This window comes from Opisthorchis viverrini, assembly GCF_000715545.1.
Source record: "Opisthorchis viverrini unplaced genomic scaffold opera_v5_109, whole genome shotgun sequence".
Lineage (NCBI taxonomy): Eukaryota > Metazoa > Platyhelminthes > Trematoda > Opisthorchiida > Opisthorchiidae > Opisthorchis > Opisthorchis viverrini.
Window position 1 is genome coordinate 567,302 of NW_008751764.1, and position 19,392 is coordinate 586,693.

Here is a 19,392-nt window from a genome sequence, read left to right on the forward strand (position 1 = left end):
CGGCTGCCAGGCTGATGCCACGGTCGTCTTCGCATGACTTCCCTGCGCCCTCTGAAGACGGATGACGGTCGAGGCACCCTAGTTCACTGGTATTATGTTTTCGTTCCAAATCTTCTGCAGTATGTCCGTCACACTGTTAACTAGGACCTCGTCAACTTCTTTGAAAAGTGTGGGGTGCGGACCGTCTGAGCCAGGTGAGTTGTCGCGTTAAATGGATGCTATCTTACACCGGGTTTCTGGTGTCGTTTGAGGGCCCGTTTGGGCGGATTCCATTCGGCCCCACTGTGTTCTTACAGTGGTTGTGTTGAAGGAGACCATCTGAAATGTCCTTTGAAGTGTTCAGCCCATCACTCAAGATAACCACTTTGTGAGTGAATTGCGTTCTGTCTTTCTCGCATATCGTTTCCCTAACACTTATTTTCATCATCCGCATGACTGTGATTCCAGTAGCTTTCTAGCCAGTTCAGGTCGATACTTTTGTGCTACTGAAATTTGTCGAATTTGACTAATAGGGTTGCTCCGCTGTGGCACGCGTAATGCGTGATAACCGGGCTCACACAGTGGCACGATTGGAGTCAAGTTGCTTACTCCAGAAGGAACGTCAACCTTTAATTGAGAATATCTATCCATAACTGCGAGCCACATGGTCCAGTTGAGTCCATGACTCTCTTGCGGTTGTGGCTCTCAAATAACTCTATCAGAAGGTTAGTGATGGAAGTTTGTACCTGCCATGGACAGACACGACCAAAGCAGTTGTTCTCCATTATCCGTGCGTCCAGCATCGGCTCCGAATCTGTCACTTAATTGTGTTTTTTTCGGTGCTTAGTCGTTCAAACTGGACATTCGTATCACCCACCAGGACTACCATATCCGTCCTTATTGCTAACCGAAGCATTCGTGACAGATCTCGATAAAACCCGTCCTCACTCTCCGACGGACCTCAGTCTGTTGATACTACAAATAAACACCGCTTGTCGCATCGAAATGTATTGATCATAATTGAATCATCCAACTACACGGTCCAAAGATTACTGTTTATTGGGATCTAATTCAGTAAGCGCTTTTATCTTTGGGTCCGACTGCAATTCCCACACCGTAGACGCCACGGGTTATTGCCTCAAGCTCACTGGATACGCGAAGAGTGAAATGTGGAACATTTAAGCACATCCCGAGCGGTTTCAGGTGCTTCACCCAGGTGGGCTCTTGCATTTGTCTTTCAGGGATATACATACATCGACACATCGGGGAAGCAAGATTTCAGCAAGAGTTGATGTAGAGTATACACTTTGAGGGCTTGTCAGGACGGCCCAGACAGAAGTAAAAGCACATGTGCAGAGAGTGACGTATCCCGAAGGTCATCGGTACGACAATTCCGGAAAGTAGGTGAGTTGGCGGCTCGCACCAAACACGGCTTAGCAACATGCGACCAGGGTAGTATGCCTGAGATTGTTCACGACCGGAACACCACCATTGGCTGTACGGAACGAACAAGTGAACGGCCATATTTGACCATTTAGTCATCCTATATATTACGAAGACGCTCTGTATGTTTTGTCCTGACAATACAGCCATGTCCCCAGTTCCCTGTCTTCTCCCTATCGCGTAGTCTGGCAGGCCCAGTGCAAGCGTAACCCATAGACGGCCACCCATGATGCAACAGGGCTGCGACGTGGATCAGATCTTTCGAGGTTAGTATGTGATTGTTTTTATATTTTTCTGGGTGACGGTTTTGACACGGAACAGATAAAAGAAGATAATCGTACAGCTGTAGCACCCTGGCTTCCACACCATCCAAAGGAAGTAGGAGGGGTGGGATACTACAAGGTTGCCTAACTCTATACAGGGGAAGTTGAGAGACAGATGTTGGGTTCGAACCATGGACATTCTGGTCAGTAAATCGCGTTCTGAACACTGAGCCGTCTCTCCCCCTTAAACACTTAACAATGGCTAGTGGACTGGCAGATAGACTAGTCGCACTGCATCGTTCGATTGATATGCATGGGGTTTGTGGAGAGTGCAGGTGAGCGAAGATCTGCAAAGGAGGAAGCTACTTCCCAGCTGCCCAAGCCGAAGAAGAAGGCTCGGTTGAGGTACCACATCCTGGGCCCTTGACTCAAAATTCTAACCCACAAGGCAGTGGGAAGATAAAGGGTTCTGTTCAAGGCCCCCGCATCCATCTCCTAACTCAAAAGTCTGACCGCGAGGCAACAGATGTTAGGGTAGGGAGGGAGCCAGTGACTCTGCAGTCTAACCCAGTTGGCTGCAAGAGGCCGGCCTGGCCCGAGGACGCAGAAACTAAGGTATTAGTGTCTCACCCCCAATGCCACTGCGCACAGCAGGTGCCTTTTAAACAGCGCCAGACTTTAGTTTCAAAATTAATTCGACCGTATTGAATAATATGCTTGTGGTCACTGTCGATCGAACTTTGCGGTTTTTAGAACCTTTTCAAACCCATCCTTCTTCTGGGGAATTTAGCATCGTTGCCTACATAACTAGGCGATGCTCATCGCCTGAATAAAAGCACCCTATTTCCTTCATAGTCCCATCGAAGGGAGAGTACGACCTTACCATCAGACCGTCTCGTCAGAACACCCGCCGTTCTTCTCCAGGCTGTTCACCGCCGGAATTCCCGGTGTTATTGAACCTTGCGGAACTGAGTTCCAGTCACTGTAACTCTCGGGATCATTTTAGCACTGAAGCCCGACCACCAGGACAAGGTGAACACTTTAGGTCGGGAACACGAAAAGACAATTCAAATGATTATAGTTGTGGTAACGTTATTTCGCCAAGAGGGCTATCATCAAATTTCTTAAAATTCCCCTTTTCCACGTTCAAAAGCCGAAACTTTACCTGTCATCTTGTGACAATGTAAAAAGGATCCTGGCTGTACAGCCTACCAGTTGCAAATAACATGCCTAGATTAGCAAATTAGCTGAGAATGTTTCGTGCTTATCGGTTTAACCATGTCAACAGCGATTACTAAGATATAAGTCCTTATATTTCCCTGATCACTAAGGTCAATAAACTGACCTTTAAATCAGCGAAAATGTAGACTGTCATTTTTCCCTTTCCTCTAGCGCGTGCATCGGGATTCGATCTATCGGGCTGCATTGTAATTTCTACTGTAAACCTGATTACCAGATATGTTAAGCTGTCATATATGCAGGAAGTTAGGTTTGTGAGCCTGCTGTCCTCAAAGCTTTGTTCTGTATTCCGACCAAAATGTTGAATTTCGGGCAGAGTAGTGTTGCCGCAAAAGCACCCTAAACTGTACTTTCACGTATCTCTTTCATAAGTGCAAAAACCTAAAATCAACACTTTCGAAAATAGAGCTAGTTACCATTTGGTAAGTACTTATCTGAAGATAATTATGTTAGTTTTTCGACCACCCCTACGTAGTGTGTGTAGTGTATCTACATCCTGATTTGGGGGATTAATTTAGCTACTCTTAGCTACTTTTATGTTGGTTCATACTATAGGAGATCAAGCTTAGGATCCATGATTTTCTGAAGTGGAAAACTTCTCGTTAGTCCCTTTGTTCTTCATGCATTAAGCATTTTTTCATTCCTTAGACAGCACCTGGTAACCGGCAGTTTTTGTCGTATCTGAATCTTTGCCTTCTTAGTGGGCACACCAAACAACAACAACTTAATTTTGTACCGTTATAGGTTATGAGGATGCCTACGGTGACCGTCCCCAGTATCAGACTAAAAGCTAATCACAAAATGAAAATGTAACGCCGCCGCTGCAGAATTCTTTCATTTGAAATCGCTTACTTCGCTTCTGTCTTCCAGCACGACTTCGTTATAGGATCTTCCGTAGTTTCCACGTACCAATGTCGTCGGCAGTCCAATTTGGTCTGCAAGAAACTGTAAGTAGCCTTTATCAATTTGTAGCCGAATTTTAGGCCAGAGTTTGCAGTTGTGGGACAAACAGCATAAAACGACCAAAGCACAACCAAACTACACATTCTGTTTATCGCAGTCCATTAGAAATTTAACAATCTTGATCTACGTGATTTACCGGCGATATCTCTTTTCAGTGAGGTAATCCGTGTTAGAAAGGAACGTGCATTGGCGAGAATATTAGAGGTAATTGTTTTTGCGTTATCACCGTTAGTCTGCAACACTTACTTTAAATAGCAAGGTTCGGTGAAGTTGATTTCCAATTCTGATGGTTCCGATTGGAATTACATTGGACATTCGCTGAGCGCGTAGCTCCGCTAAAGCCAGCTCCGGACGGAATGTTTCTAAATCTTCCAACTTCACACAGCCACCATATTGAGATGCAACAAACCTACATAGAGAAAACAAAATATTTATCAGATTGCGACGGATGACATGGTTCGTATGTGGCATCATTGTAATCTCTTCCAAGTGTTCTTGCCGCTGTTGGTCGATATGAATCAGAGCAAGCTTAAAAAGAGTTTTGACGATCAGCGGCACCTAAGTTGCACCTCTGGTTCTGATTCAATGTCCTGATACTTGAGGTGAAACATTTATGGAGTTACGCACAGTGTAGGCTGATATCCCTGTAGAACTGACACCTAGGCAGCCGCAATTATGGTAGATGCGCCTCAAAGTGTTTCTCAGAAATGTTCAACTTACATTTGTATCCTAAACCACCGAATGGGGCAAGCACAATTAACACAAAGAAGTCTGGTCTGCGGTGACTGTCGGTGAAATTATACGTCCTTACATTCATCTTACATTCGTGTAACACTGCCCGTGGTTTTTTCCTGGCGGATACGACCGTTATTTAGCGAAGTTACATGTTAGCTCTTAAACTAAACAGTGTACTTGAAATCGATGTGTAGTGTCATCGCTGTGTATCGTCTTCGGGCTCCAAAATTGATCGCAACTCCGCTTTCTATCTACCGTCCATCATGGGTAGAGAGAACCATGGCATTATTGCAATCGACATTCTCACACAGGAAGAAGTCGCCACTGAGTAAATTTATTAATCTTAAAGTGACAGTCATGAGCTCCAGTGGCTCTTGGTGGCCTACGACGATAAGTAAAGGATCTTGGTCAGAGTAAGTCCGATAGTTCATTTAGCTTTTGAACCAGTAAGTAGGCTGAAATGGTTTCCAATAACACTCCAACCACGCATCCACTATGATCGAAAATCAGTACGGTACAACAACTATATTCCCTTGCCTAGTGATCAAAACATCTGGCCTTGCTAAGCATTAATTTATCATCCACGTGACGTTGTGTTACTCAGTTCAGCAAACTTAAACACCGAAGTATATATCTGATGGCTAGTCTGCAATACACAAGTGAACAGCAAACACATTTGGTGACGTGATAGCCTATTTGAGTGTAAGAATGCACGTTCCTGCTATAAATTTCTTTAGACCATTGATATAGGTTCCATTTTCAATGTATATCTGGGGGAAGTCTAGGCAAAAACAAAAATATTCTTTTCCCGTGTCCAGTTGGAGAGCTCTTGACTAGGTTTCGGTATGACATACCAGTTGAGCGCGGCTGCTATGCAGTCTTACATGGGTAGTCACAACTTTCCCATCATCATGGCACAGTCACGCTTAATGCGTGAAAAGTTGTGGAATCAAAAGCTCTGTGGACATGTCATCTAGACCCAGGAGAAAGAGGATTTTGAGCCTCGGAACAAAAACCATGTCCACCGGTCAATAACTTATCAGCTTCACATGAATACTCCCCGAACCACCCAAACTGATAACAGGAATTCTAGGTTCATTCCTGGACTTTTATCAATTTGATTGTGATAGAAAATTAAATGAGCAAAAACAAGCAAGTTATACAGGAGTGTTGGGATACCGGATGATGATTCCAATAACCACACTCCAGGCTGATGTGCGGAGTACTGTTGCACGAGCAGCGTCTATGGGTACTGGTTCACAACGAGTATCGATGCCATGAAGTGAACTCAGGTTTAATATATGTTTTATGCTGACATGACCAGACGATATTGAGGATATCTCCTATGCTTACTCTGCTAATTCAGAAAATTGCTGTCGTGGATTTGTCAGTGGCTCGATATGGACTCTGACGTGCTCCAGCCACTGAACTAAGCGGTCATCCACGGCCATTGTCAGCACGCCAGCAGGCAACGTTTTGTTTTCAATCGTATCACCGTCATGGAGCTCAGCAACTGCAACTTGCTGAAAAACATCCTCATCCGAGTGACTGTAGTAAGAAAAGATTTCAATGACAAGTTAGTTTTTGTGCTTTTGTAGTAGCTCACCGCAGGTGTACATAAAATAGCCAGAAAAGACACTATAAGTGCACATGTTTTAATTTCAATGTCATTTCATCATCGTCTGTTGTCCCATCAGTTCAGGGTCACTGTTCATATCAAACACGGATGGCTACACAACCTACTATAATCGCTTTATCAGTAAAAATATTGAAACGGTGTGAGGTTTATGATAGCAATGTTTAACTACACTATAAAATACTGCAAATGACGAACAAGTATTGTTCAGTTTTTTCTTATCTGTATCACCTATAGAGTTGGACCAAAATCTGTCATTTTCATCCAGAGTTTGGGTGTGTGACTAACAAAGCAGCTGAATCCACAGAAAGAAGCAGAACAGTGGCCCCCAACTGCGATAGTAACTAATCTCACAGTTTCTATGACCGCTACATTCAGAAGTTTTCTGATTCAAGCGTCTGCGTTTTTTAATTGAAGTCCAATTCACTTTATGTTTTGGTAATGTAATATTTATTCTACTTGCTTTGTATCTTATATTCTTTTGGCACTGTCATGCCAGTCTAATTTGTTGAAATGTCCGGATACCCGACAAAAGTTGTATGATGTCAGTCACGATTCAGCAAATTTCGGGGCACGTACAAAAATACAAAGTATCGTACAGTGTACAAAGAATTCAAATATTAAAATGGATCTTTTCGGGAGCACATCTTTGAAGGAAAATGGTCTCGGGTTATGCTTTGAGAGGTACCAGAAGCTCTGAGCGTGTTTTAATTGGAGGGACTCATCACCGGTTTGTTCCCTTAACCTGTGCTCGTCAACTGAAAAACACTTAACCAACTGATTTGAGACGAAAGCATGAGAACTTCAGCAGATGACTATGAGAGTCATTCTTCTTCTACCCGTCACATCAAGAAACACTATAACACGGCACTGAGATCCTGGAAATTAATCTTCTCAAGGTACACAAAATGTCACTGTGGGTTCGACAAGAGCTTTTAGCTGGCACACAGTTGAAGTCAACTTTGATCTATCATTAAAACACAGAATCTACTCAATAACTTTTCGACAAGGTACAAACGAAGAATTCCGTCTCACTGTTTTAGTTCCAAAATATACAATGTAAATCTACATAGCGACTACTTTAAAAATCCTGCGATAATTTCCAGAAGAATCAACCTACTTTTCTCCGATACTAATCACATAAATGGGTCGTTTATCGTTGAGCGTTTGTTCCATGTAATCAGGTAGGCTCAGAACGTCAGAAACGGACAATACAGCACCCACATCGTAGAACTGGTTTTGAATTTGATCAGAAAAATCTAAAAAGTATATGTGAGAGTGTGGTTGGATGAACTGTTTATATTTTGCCTAGAGATCACGGATTACCTCAGAAATTGATGATGGTATCGAATAATTAGGCTCGCTTTGGCAATTCGCTGAAATATTCTTTGATGTTTTACTAATTTCCACTTGTGTGTCCAAGAATAAGTAAAATTTAAAAAGTTAAAACCAACTCCCGAGTGTTTTGGAAAAGTAGCCTTTTAAGATTATACAGCCATTAGCACTGTATCACGTGATGAAGAGAATGTTAGCGTTGCGTCATGTATTAATCCCAGTAAAGTGGATTTACAGTTGCAACCGGCCGTGAAAAAAAAAACAGGAAACGACCAAACCCCACTACAGTGTGTCCCCGCGAAGCCAGCTAGAGTGACTGTTTCCTGCCTGCTGCGTCAAATTATTTGTAAAACGCTATTTTCATGAGTTTCCGCTTCTCCGGATGATATTATCCGGATCGAATTTCCAGCCCTATCGCCAGCTATGCCTATCTGAGATCACATTTTAACTTGAAAATTTAGCCGCTTTCTATTGCATTTTTGTCTCGTACCTCGTATTCATTCCGGTACTTCTGAGCCTTTCGCGGGCAACTGATATTCACCTACGTATCTTGTTGGTCTGTTCATTATCTTCTGTTCATCTATGCTGGTGTAGGGTTTTGTATTGTGTTCTATATTGTGAAGAAGACCACTACCAAATGTTTCCGATTTTTCCGCGCTTTAACGTAAGTCATTAAAACTGGACACACGACACCGAAAGCAGCAGTTTGCGGAAAGTACAGGGAAGAACTCACGTGTCGGAGAGGGTATGAAGCACAATTAAGACAGTTTCCAACTCGGTGCAAAGCTGAACACGTCGCGTTGCGCGATGACTACCAGTGTGGATTAACGAAGCGCTGCATTTTGACGCCTTTGACCAAATCCCGCAGCAGTTCACCTTCTAGGTTCCTTTGCACATCCTATTTGAAGATTCTGTACCTGCTATGAGCTTACATCACCACTGCTCCTCAATCCCGATATGAATTCAATGTGAACTGTATGTGGGCCATTATGGCAATACGGTTCTCTGGTTTATCAATCAGGATTCCGTTCATTGGCAATATCTGAAGGAGTACCAACATACTGACCCTCCATTTGGCTAATTGATTCTTTGCGAACCACTCATAACAGGTGAGCAGTGCGTTGTCATAATGTGGGAGTGGTTGCTGTCTCCATGAATGGCTGTCCTAATCATAATAGACCTTAATTTGAGACTTCATTACTACGGCTTTTTTCTAAGGTCATGGAAATAACAGGCCTAGTCGTCTACCCCAAAGTATTTCATTTCTTCGTATCACTGAATCTCATACTCCCCTTCTCATGGTTCCAGAAAATGTTGTCCTCCGCTCATTGCATTTGTATTGTATTCAGCAAGGATGTCCCCCTAATCGACACACCCTAAGCCCAGCTTCTAAGAGGCTTCTCGAACTGCAAGACATCACTAGACAGGGCTTTTCAGAATTGACGTCAAACTTTTGAATCTCTCGAAAACATAGTAGGAATGTTTGACCGGATTAGTTTAGGAGTGTGAGGATCACTGCTTATTCTCGTCTATTAGTAGATTGAAATCCTCCCCTCTCGATGTTCAACAGCAATGCTTCACGCGCTAGGATCCAACTGAGTGATTGTTATGTTTAGACAAAAGGAATATCTTACTAAAGAACGTCAGTCGCAGTCGATAATCTCACATTATTGACACTGGAACACTACTGGTTGAATGTGTGAGCATCGTTCATACTTGGTGTCTTTCGGTGCTGGTACCTGATTGGATCAAAGAAGTGGTCTTAAGAGCATTCCATGCTGAACCAGGGTACAAAAGAATGCTCTCCAAGCTCTCTGCAAATGAGGATTAAATAGTAACGACAGTTAGTAAGAAAAGCGAGCTAGGTGACTTGTGTTCGAAATCTGAACCCCATGATTTTAGGAGCCGAGGAGTTTAAAGACAAGTAGGCTTAGACCCTTTTTGTACACAAATCACACTCCATTATGCACATTTCATGTTCGATTTTGTAAACACGGTCTCTGCTTTCCCCTACCAAGAGGCAGAGCGTGTTTTCTTTCTGGTTTCATACATTTCAAATGATTCTGGACGTATCTTGCATGGGTTCAATGCAGTCCCTATTGAGTCTGACTGACAGGTACTTTTAATCCAGCCAGCTGAATATCCATCATCCCAAGGGAGATTTTGACTTCACTTTTGGTCAACTTCTGCGTACATATCCTTTACTGGTGCAAATGCCAATGTAGAAATACAAGCAAATTCTGCAGTATGATGGACAGACGAACAGTTCATAATGACACTAGCCTCCTTTAGTTTGTGCTTGTAGTTTTCCACTAGTCACATCTTCGTCGCGTTTCGCCTAGATTGTGCAATCTTTTTGGATTCATTGCTGATGCTATGTTAATACTTTTTTGATGGGTATACGGGCCAACATCCAACACTTGTGGGAAGGCCATCAATTCTTGTTTAATCCCAACAAGGTTGAATTCAACTTTATTCTATGTGTAAACAACACGCTACAGTAAGTTTATGGAAAATTAAAACAACTTTCTTCAAAAACAAATGCTATTCACACTACGGGCAAAACCTGACAGTTAAATAACTATTTTGATTGCATTTTGAATCCTTCAAAATAACCCTTCAAATGCCTGGAAATTTCGCCCTAGCCGTATACTTCTGAGTTCCTACTGTTAGTCATAACTTCTATTTATGTGATGCAAGTATCTGGAGAACCCCGATTCGGGTCTTGACTAGTAGTGTTGTAAAGAATGCGATAGTCCAACACTTTTCCCATAAAAGCACGTGAAGGTTTGTTACTTGTCGGGAGACCGATCCTACCTCACTTTCGCTTGTCTGACTACACTGCATTTGTGAAAAAACAATAGTTGATGTTCGAACATTTCGAAAATCGCCTGGGCAGTGTCATCGAAGAGCAAGAGAAGGACACAGTATCATAGATCCCTTAGTTGGCGCGAATACGTGAGACCTCTCACCTATATCATTCACATGTCAAATCTTAGCAAACATTAGCGCCAACCGGAACTATGAACAATAACAATCATCTAGTGCTCAAACACTAATCGAGTAGAATCTGGCAGAAATTCTACCTAATGTCTACTCTACTCTTGGGGCCGATGTGTCTGATCTGTACGTGTTGTGCGTCACGGGAGCGTGTTTACGTCATATCCACAAACACAATGAGTTTGTAACGCTTAGTGTGATACCTGAGCTTAAGATAAGGCCCGTTATTATACCGTATTCAGCGTGCGTGAGAGAAAAAATTCTATATAAGGGTTGGTTTAAGGTGAATGAACAATTACCGCATGGTACCTAAATCCACTTACCTAGACGACCAGTCAGTGCAAATTTGATTTCCAGCTTTGCGTCCAAAAGGCGTTGTAAAGCGAGCGCAGTAAATTGGTTACGCTTTGCAGCTGACCGGTTTATAGCCAAAAGTTGTTTAATCACACTGTTGATGGAAATGCCGATACAAACGTTCGGTTATTGTCAAGCACACTAGTCAGGAATGAATAAATCTAGATAAACCTTCCAGTGTCGCAGTTGATAATTCATTCATTACTTTTAATACTGAGAAGTATAGTCATGTCAGATTCCGACAACGTGTACCCTATTTCTAAGGTTTGGAGTGTGACGGCTACCTTCAGCGATCTGATTAGGTAGTATGTAATACAATTGACTAACTTTATAAGCTTATCACGCAGAAAGCTTTGGATTATCAAGAAAACAAGAAGCTAGCTTGTCGCTATAGGTAATTTAGAAAGAAGAACGATCCATATGACGTGTGGACATCTCATCTGAAAATGTCTTTTGAGGATCCAACAAAAACGGCATCAGGTGATGTAGATTCCGTGATTGAAGGATAAGTGGGGCTATATCCTCTCTAATTGCGAGTTAGTCACACTGCTGATAAGCCGCTCTAGGCCAAACGGTTAAGGGTTCAGGCTACTAAAAGGAGGTCGTGGGTTAGGGACTCCGGAGTTCTATGCGATGCGCACTGGTGACGATTCCCAATAAGGATGAAACGGTTATACTGTGATTTTCATCTTTTTGGCATAGAATAGCTTTAGTTACAGGGTGAAATCCCCATATCTGTTTACTCTATCAGAAAATTCAGATTAGTTTATAAGGATTTCCAAAAGAAGTGCACGAGAGATTACTCCATAAAACCACGAGAGTTTTTGCATCGGTTGATCAAACACTGCACATAATCCACTCAGTGCAGCTCCTCTCACTTTTAACATATCTCAGGCACATTTTCATGTTAGGTATATAAAATAGGATTTCATTTTTATGGCATTTCACATATACATATGGATTTTCGGATGTCACTAGTTCAAAGAACACAGGAAACCTCTTACACTCCTTTAATTTACAGTGTTCTTATAGAACGTTAAGCTGGACCAACATAATCCAGTGTTCTACATTTGGAAAAATGAAGCCGCTTCTGTCTTGACTTTTAACAAAAAGACTCTTGTAGGACTTTGATTTCACTTCAAATAATCATGGTGTATGTTTCAGAAAATGAGAATTTAGTGCATTTTTCATCAACCTACGAATACGAATCATTCAGGGTTGGCGGTACAATTCTTTGGCAATGACCTTGATCGTAGTGGTAAGCTGTACATCTAAAATTTAGTGTTCCACTTTAATTCAGATACAATTATCTATCTCTCCGTCAATTCACGTGATACGGCCTGTTTCTAGGCAAACAACGGACGACAAAAGTAGCAGCCTCAAAAAACTCTAGTTTTCTAAATGGTTTGGTGGACGACCGGTGGTCTTTTAATCAGGAATTATTTCGGTTCCGACACAGCTTCGTCAGATCAGTTAGTTGGTTACCACGGTGACTATGTTTTGAGACAAACGGATAAATAATCAGCTATATCTCTTCCAAACAACACAATAAATCAGTGCAGAATGTCAGACAAAAGGCCTGGTGGTATAGTGTGAATGTCTGAATCTTAAAGTTGATGGGTGCGGGATTTTCAAAATACCCCGAGACAGTTGGACAAAATAGTGATTATAAAGTTGGATTTGGGTTGCATCATTGATATCATGAGCAGGAGTGGTTATCTACGGCAGGCGAATCAAAACGGGGCTTGAGATCCTTGAATCTTGACCAACTCATTGACCTACTCACTTGGGCTGACGAATATTTTTGTGTTAAAAGCTATAAAAACCACCGGATGTTTACCATGCCCTTTTGAAACGACTTCTCTTCGATTCCAAACGTCTTCCAACTTCATGTTTTTTCTTTACGTCCTCCAGAAGTACCATCATCTCCAGATAGCGTTACTGTGAAGCTTCACCAACAGTATCAACACACGTCTTTGAATGGACGGAAAATGTTGAAAGCTTACCTGGAAGTAGCGAGCAGTTTGGCAGCATGTGAATCCGCACCCAGGGTGAATATTGCCCAGCAGGCAGACCTGCATACATCCGGGACAGGAGAGTTGAGCAAGTGAACAAGTGCCTGAATGCCGTCGTTTTCGCAGAACTCAACCAACTTTTCAGGCTCACAAATCATGGCTGCTGTTGCCAGTGCTGCCTTGGTTTGTACGGTTGTCGAGCTGAATGAGGAAGATAACACGGCGCCTAATTTGTGTGACTCCATTGAAAGGTTTACATCCTCTGCTAGACAAAGTCTTCTATGTCGTGCCCGTTGATTTATTCAGTGTGCTATAAATCCGTGTGTGGTTGGGTAAACCACTAGTTATGCGAGGATATCAGAGTAATTTGCCTAGAAACTAAGGCTAAATCGCCCATCCTTTCTGATCACGCAAGTTCATCCTTCAGACATTTCGTATTGTATTTTAGCCTCTGGCTTCAGAATTCGTCTGCATGGGTCGAGTAGAACGTGCAATTGTGAAAGCATCGGGAAGAAGGCATTGACTGAATAGCTCGACGCAGCCTGTATTAGTGACTTCATTGTGTGAGGCGTGCTTAGAAACCTGGTCTGGTACATTGTCTGAAACTTTTCACTCTAGATATTATCTGACAGATGTGAACAAATAACAGGTAATTCCGGCTACCTTATGATTATTTACCCTTGCTCGTCTCGCTTCATTACCATTTCACTAATAAAGACGTAAAAGAATAAAAATAATCGGCGGACAATACAAATAATAACTCGGAAGCTAACAATATGGTTGTGTTGACCAAAAATTAGCATCTACTTCTAACATTGCAAAGTAAAAATTGAAGTTCGAATAAATATTACCAAATTAGATAACCATTCATTCCACTGTCTTTCTGTATCCAAGATTGTGGTTTCAAATATTCTACACTCTGCATGGAAGCAAAGCAGTGTGCCGGGTGGTTGCAGTAAATTTGCAGTTGTTTTGTATAAGATAGAATGTATCCAAACGACCATTCAAAGAACAGATGCCTTCTTAGACAACCAAAAAGTTCTCTCCATCAAGTGACAGCCTCTCAGTCCCGAGTAAAGTGAATGCAGTAGTGCCAGAAACTTACGACAACTCGGCATGCGGGAAATCGGCAAACAAATGTCGCAATAGCTTTAACTCTTTATATTGAATTTGAACATGAAAATCTCGCTATATCGGGCACAATTGTTGTCGTTATACGCAGGGTTCAGTATACAGCAAACTGGGGAATTCCGCTTTGCACGGACATTGTACCTTGTGACTGGTGCAACGTTTTTAGCGTCAAGAGGAAATACTGAATAAAATAAACTAACTCCACCGTTGATAGTCGAACTGTTGCTCATTCCAGACAGAGTTTGGTCGTACTTCTGTGTGTTATTCAACTAGCTATTCCAGTAAACCACTGCAAACCCTGTGGTGGCCTCTTGTGAAGCGTGATTGCTGTGACTTACCCAGAAAGCAAACAGGGAACGAACACCTTTCCGGATATCCTCTGCAGTACCATTGGTCGCGTAGATTCCTCAAGAGCGAGACTGGTCAATGCAGTCAAGCCGGACACTACAGCTGTATGTGCACCGGGGTCTTGCAGATCCAGGCAGCTTAGTAGGCAGTCAATACCTGAGCTGCGCTCTGCCAATTCACTGTTTGTAAAGGAAGTGAAAATTCAAATAATGATAAGGTTGATGTAAACAACTAATGTCTTAAATGTTTTTCTAGGTCGAAACATGTTCTCGTCCCCCTGTATGACTGCATATGCATGCAGCTCAAAAGGGCCAAGTCCGTGCACTTAAGCAGCATTAGCTGGGGACATTCACCAACGTGCTGCCCTGTACAGGAGTACTACCTTGATCAGCGTATCATATTTTGGCGTAACTTCTGCCGAAAAGGCAGTTACTTTCACTGACAGGTATCTCCGAAGCAAATACACAGTATCGATATGCGCCCTGATGATGAGCTGGCAGCTAATCGCGTTTCCTATTAAGAAAATATAGTAGCAATGCTTACAAACGTGATACTATGACTACATTTGACTAGAAGAAACATATATCTTCTTAAGGCTCCTGAAAATATTAACTTAAACACGGGAATTCCGACTGATGAGATTTTTTTGCACACGAAGTCATTCCCAATTATCAGTGCAAGTATGCAAATAATGTATAATTTCAAAATTATATTACAGCAGTATTGATGGTGATGATTAAATTCTTTCCAATTCAGCGTGTCAGTCCTTATCACTTTTGTGTGACTAGGGCTTACGTTTCGTCCATGGCAAATGCTCACCATATCCTGAGGCTAAAGGCAGGTATGACTCTCGGTTGGTCGGAAGGCTGCGTATGCAGACCATTTACAGCGGTTGTTCAAAATTCGCCTGGAACTTCTAATGGGAAATTTCCAGAGTGCATCTCTACAAACACCAAATAAAATAAAGCTTCATCACCTAAATTTGAGGATGCTAAGCGCAAAGACTAGTGCCTTTGATGATCCGGAGGAAGATACTTTAAACAGCAACCTGCTTGCGACTATGCTGTCGGATTTATCACTGCCATATTCTGGAGCATCAGACGTCGTTGGGTGTCCTGACTCACACATCAAACATGAGTAAATATGACCACATTTAGAGGTTGTGCTTTAGCGAAATACACTCATTTGCAAACAAATTTGATTTTGCGACAGAATCCCGTGGAACCCAGCTGATTCTGTCGTTTGTGATGTTTCCGGGCAACTGAATGTGCTGCAGCGACTGCCACATGTTTAAGTCGCTACGATATTCGAGATATCATGATACATGTATATTCGCAATGCACTAATCATGAGGTTGCTGAAAATTCTTCGACAGCCCACGATCGGTTTCGCCCTCCTTGGGGCTCATCAGGTAAGCGCAGTCCCCGAGTTCCTTATGCTCCACATGAAATTAAATTGCACGGAATTAGCGAGATAAACTCATTTGCAAACAAATTTGGTTTAACGAGAGACTCAACAGGAACCCCATGAATCTCTCGTATGTGATGTCTCCCGCCCAAAGAAGGGCGAAACCTGTCGTGGGCTGTCGAAGAATTTTCAGCAATCTTATGGGTAGTGCCTTACGAATACAAGTTGTACTTTTCTATTCATTATTAGATTTCTCGATTTTTCATGAGCGACGAGAGAATTCAGTGAATTAATATACTTCCACAAGTGCCAGAATTATGTCTGAAGATTAGCACTAAAGTTCTGGTGAGTTTGTTGACATTCAGGTCAATATACCTAGCGGTATGATGCCATAAGCTACTGGTTGAGACCGTAAGATCAGAATGAATGGACACATGCTTACTGACAAAGGGCTGGATTCCCCGTCGTCAAGGCTGCGAGTGCCAATGCGCCGGCGGATTTTGTTTCGTATTTTTCGCTACAGGTCATACGGATAAGCCATTCCAATCCACCTGTAATGAAATAATTTAAGGAAAAAATTTGGCTATAGATGAAGTGGTTTATACACCTGGGCATTTCGTCAGGTGAGGAGACTACCTATAGACAATTCTCACAATAAAACACTAGAGCTTGGCGGTTTTAAACAGCGTTTCATCAAATTTATCCCAAGTATCCTCAGCCGAAAAGCTTGGAATTTAGTGGACTAGTTCATATTGCTACCAAACCATTGCTTCATTCTTTCATTTGAAAAAATGTATGTTGTCACCAAAAGCCAACGAATGGGTTTTCTTCCATCCGTTTAGCAGTTTTATAGCTTAATGTAAGAAAACATGGCATGCACTTTTCCGCCATTTATCAATCTTTTCCTTTGGAAATACTACATCTGTTTTGGGTCCGTCCAGGCATAAGCTTCAAGCGCACTGATGCCAATCTTTTTATGCCTGACCATTAAACACATGGAGGATTTACCGGGCAAACTCAGGCACAAAGTTAGTCCTCGTCTATAATTTATGGTTAGAGTAGATTACGCATGGTAGAGTTGACGTGTAGACTTCCAGCGAACTAACTAGTTCCACTAGTCCAGGATCAGAATATTGCCTTGAAGTAGCACAACCCTACCGTCACTATTGATAAAAACCCGTCAGCATCCGTCTAGCGGCTTCGCCGATTTGTAGCTCGTCAGATACATTATGTCCCTCGGTTTGCACCAGCTTTGTTCTACTTCAGCGCCAATCCCGAACGAAACCCTCGCCCATAATATTATCCTATTGAATATGTTGTACAGGTTAGCCTCTGCTTCTCGACTTCCCCTGTCTAGGCTTGGGCAACCTGGCAGTATCCCAGCCATCGTGATTCCTTCCGGTGGCATGAATGCTAGGCACCAAAACGGCGTTACAGCTGAACTATTTTTAACTGGTTCTGCACTCAAGGTAACAAGTTATATTTTGTTACCACTACAGTGCCACATAACCCCATCAGTGGTGCAGTGCCATGTAAGGAAAATATGTACCGGCATATCGAATATGGTGTTAACTGAAGCACGAGGTGATCCATATGAAGTACATTTGCTTGATGACAAACATAAATTGGACATTGATCTGGAATTCACTAGAGTCTGCCGTTGAGACCAATGACAATATCCTTTTACTCTGTTGTGACACATTATTGGGCACATCAAACAACTGAGAAATGGAACACCAATTTTTAACCTTCTGGTCTACAGACCTGGTCTTTCCAGGTACATTTCACTTTTCACAAGATAGCATACTAGTGCTAGCAGTTACCACGCGAGTGTTATGCTGACGACCGATTAAACCACAGGTCATCAATAGCACACAGTTATCAAGTGACCAGTTAACAGAGTGTTCATTAAGAAAACCGCTTGCACAGACACCCAACCGAATGAGTATAGTTTTACTACCTGCACTCTTAGGGTGTCGTTTTGACAAAATTGAATGGGAAGACTTCGACCAAATTAGCAACGTTCGCTACCATTGAAACGAACAAACAGAGCGTGGATTGAAGAGTACATTGTGGTTATCGCCACCCAGTTTTAAGTATTTTTCAATGCCAATAAGCTCGCTGACCGACCGTTAAGATCCTCCAATGCATGTCTTCAAAAGTGAAAAATACTATTTCTACAAATGCAATTTACCAAGCTGCAAGATTCTTTCTTGACATAACGAACTCCTCGACACAACCGCAATAGCTTGAGCGGCTGATGAACGGACGGTTTGGTCCTCGTGAGAAAGCAGATGAACGAGCATCTGTTCAACATCTGCGTCGTGCAGCACACGTCGAATATCAGCTGGAACAGCACAAACATTGATCATGACGCAAAATGTAAAAGACTTGCATGTTGTCTACTGAACATATGGAAAATGACACAAGTCCTCACCCAAGATAATTGCTCCAGGAAAAACATTCCTTTCTGAAGAAAAACTTTTGTTGTGTGAAATTTATCCGTTGTATTCAAAGGACTTGCCCTTACTCAGCTTACAATATAACTTGATACACCTATGGTGGAAGGGAGTCCTATTACTGAATCAAAAAGGTCGTGTGTATCAGTCTGTAGTTAGGATTGTTTTGTGTTTTTGTAGGACGTGGCTTCTGCAAGTGGCGGAACTGAAACGTCATTAGGTCTATGATAGCCGTTGTCTCAGAACCGTAGCTCATGTAAGCTTGAGGGGGCAAATTAGCAAGAAGCCAGCTGGAAAGCAGGGCATTCACTCGGAGAATGTGTCCAGCACTAGTACCTGTGGTGTTTAGGCCATGTATTACGCATACTAAATAGTCGCTTTCCGAAGAAGGTGACATTTTCTGTGCCCTATTCATAGTGATGGTCGACCTTTGTCCCTGCAGGGGTATGAAGGAGATAGGATGGCGACTGCGTGATCTGCCTGTGCATGGTTGGAGATGCCGTAAGATATGGTTTCTCATCGATTTCCCTGGTGATGACCATGGAACCATCTGGTGATAGTGCCATGCTCGGTATACTTGTTGGAACGGATTTGTTCGCTCGGATCCAAGTGCATTCGTGCGCCGTAAGACTCAAAGTTCACCTCAGACACTTGGAGAGGCTCCCTGATCGATAGTATTCTGCCCTTTATAACTGACTACCCCGTACAGACACCTCTGCAAAGACAAAACACCTCGGTAGCTTTCGCTGAAGCGCCCCCGGATTTCAGTGGACAGAACCGACCATGGAAAAACAGCTTGACGGTGTGTTCAAGACTAAAAGTCATGATGGAACACCCATCTGGATACTAAACATAATTTACGCGAAAATAAGGTTCTGCTTCAACGAACATCTTATAACACATCTGAACGAATTATTCCAACTGTTGAGCTGAACAGCAAACGTACGCTAAGTTCCAGAACGGACACGCTCCTACGGTTACCACCAAATCGATAGATGTTGCAAACTACGTGTCGAGTATGTCGAGTATGGCTCCACAGCCTTATTACAAACTAGTCACTAGGCGTCGAAGGAAACCATCGATTT

General features: G+C 42.5%; 1 protein-coding gene across 1 annotated transcript in view; it reads right to left on the reverse strand.

Moving 5' to 3' along the window:
• Positions 1-19,392, reverse strand: part of T265_05629 (hypothetical protein) — a gene marked incomplete at both ends in the record, with an annotated part of 28,830 nt that overhangs the window by 1,973 nt on the left and 7,465 nt on the right. The window contains 9 exons of the mRNA XM_009170688.1: positions 3,777-3,869; positions 4,134-4,296; positions 5,976-6,170; positions 7,379-7,517; positions 10,917-11,041; positions 12,954-13,163; positions 14,432-14,620; positions 16,291-16,399; positions 18,043-18,195. Coding sequence (XP_009168952.1) covers positions 3,777-3,869; positions 4,134-4,296; positions 5,976-6,170; positions 7,379-7,517; positions 10,917-11,041; positions 12,954-13,163; positions 14,432-14,620; positions 16,291-16,399; positions 18,043-18,195 — 1,376 coding nt within the window. The remainder of the gene's footprint in view (positions 1-3,776; positions 3,870-4,133; positions 4,297-5,975; positions 6,171-7,378; positions 7,518-10,916; positions 11,042-12,953; positions 13,164-14,431; positions 14,621-16,290; positions 16,400-18,042; positions 18,196-19,392) is intronic.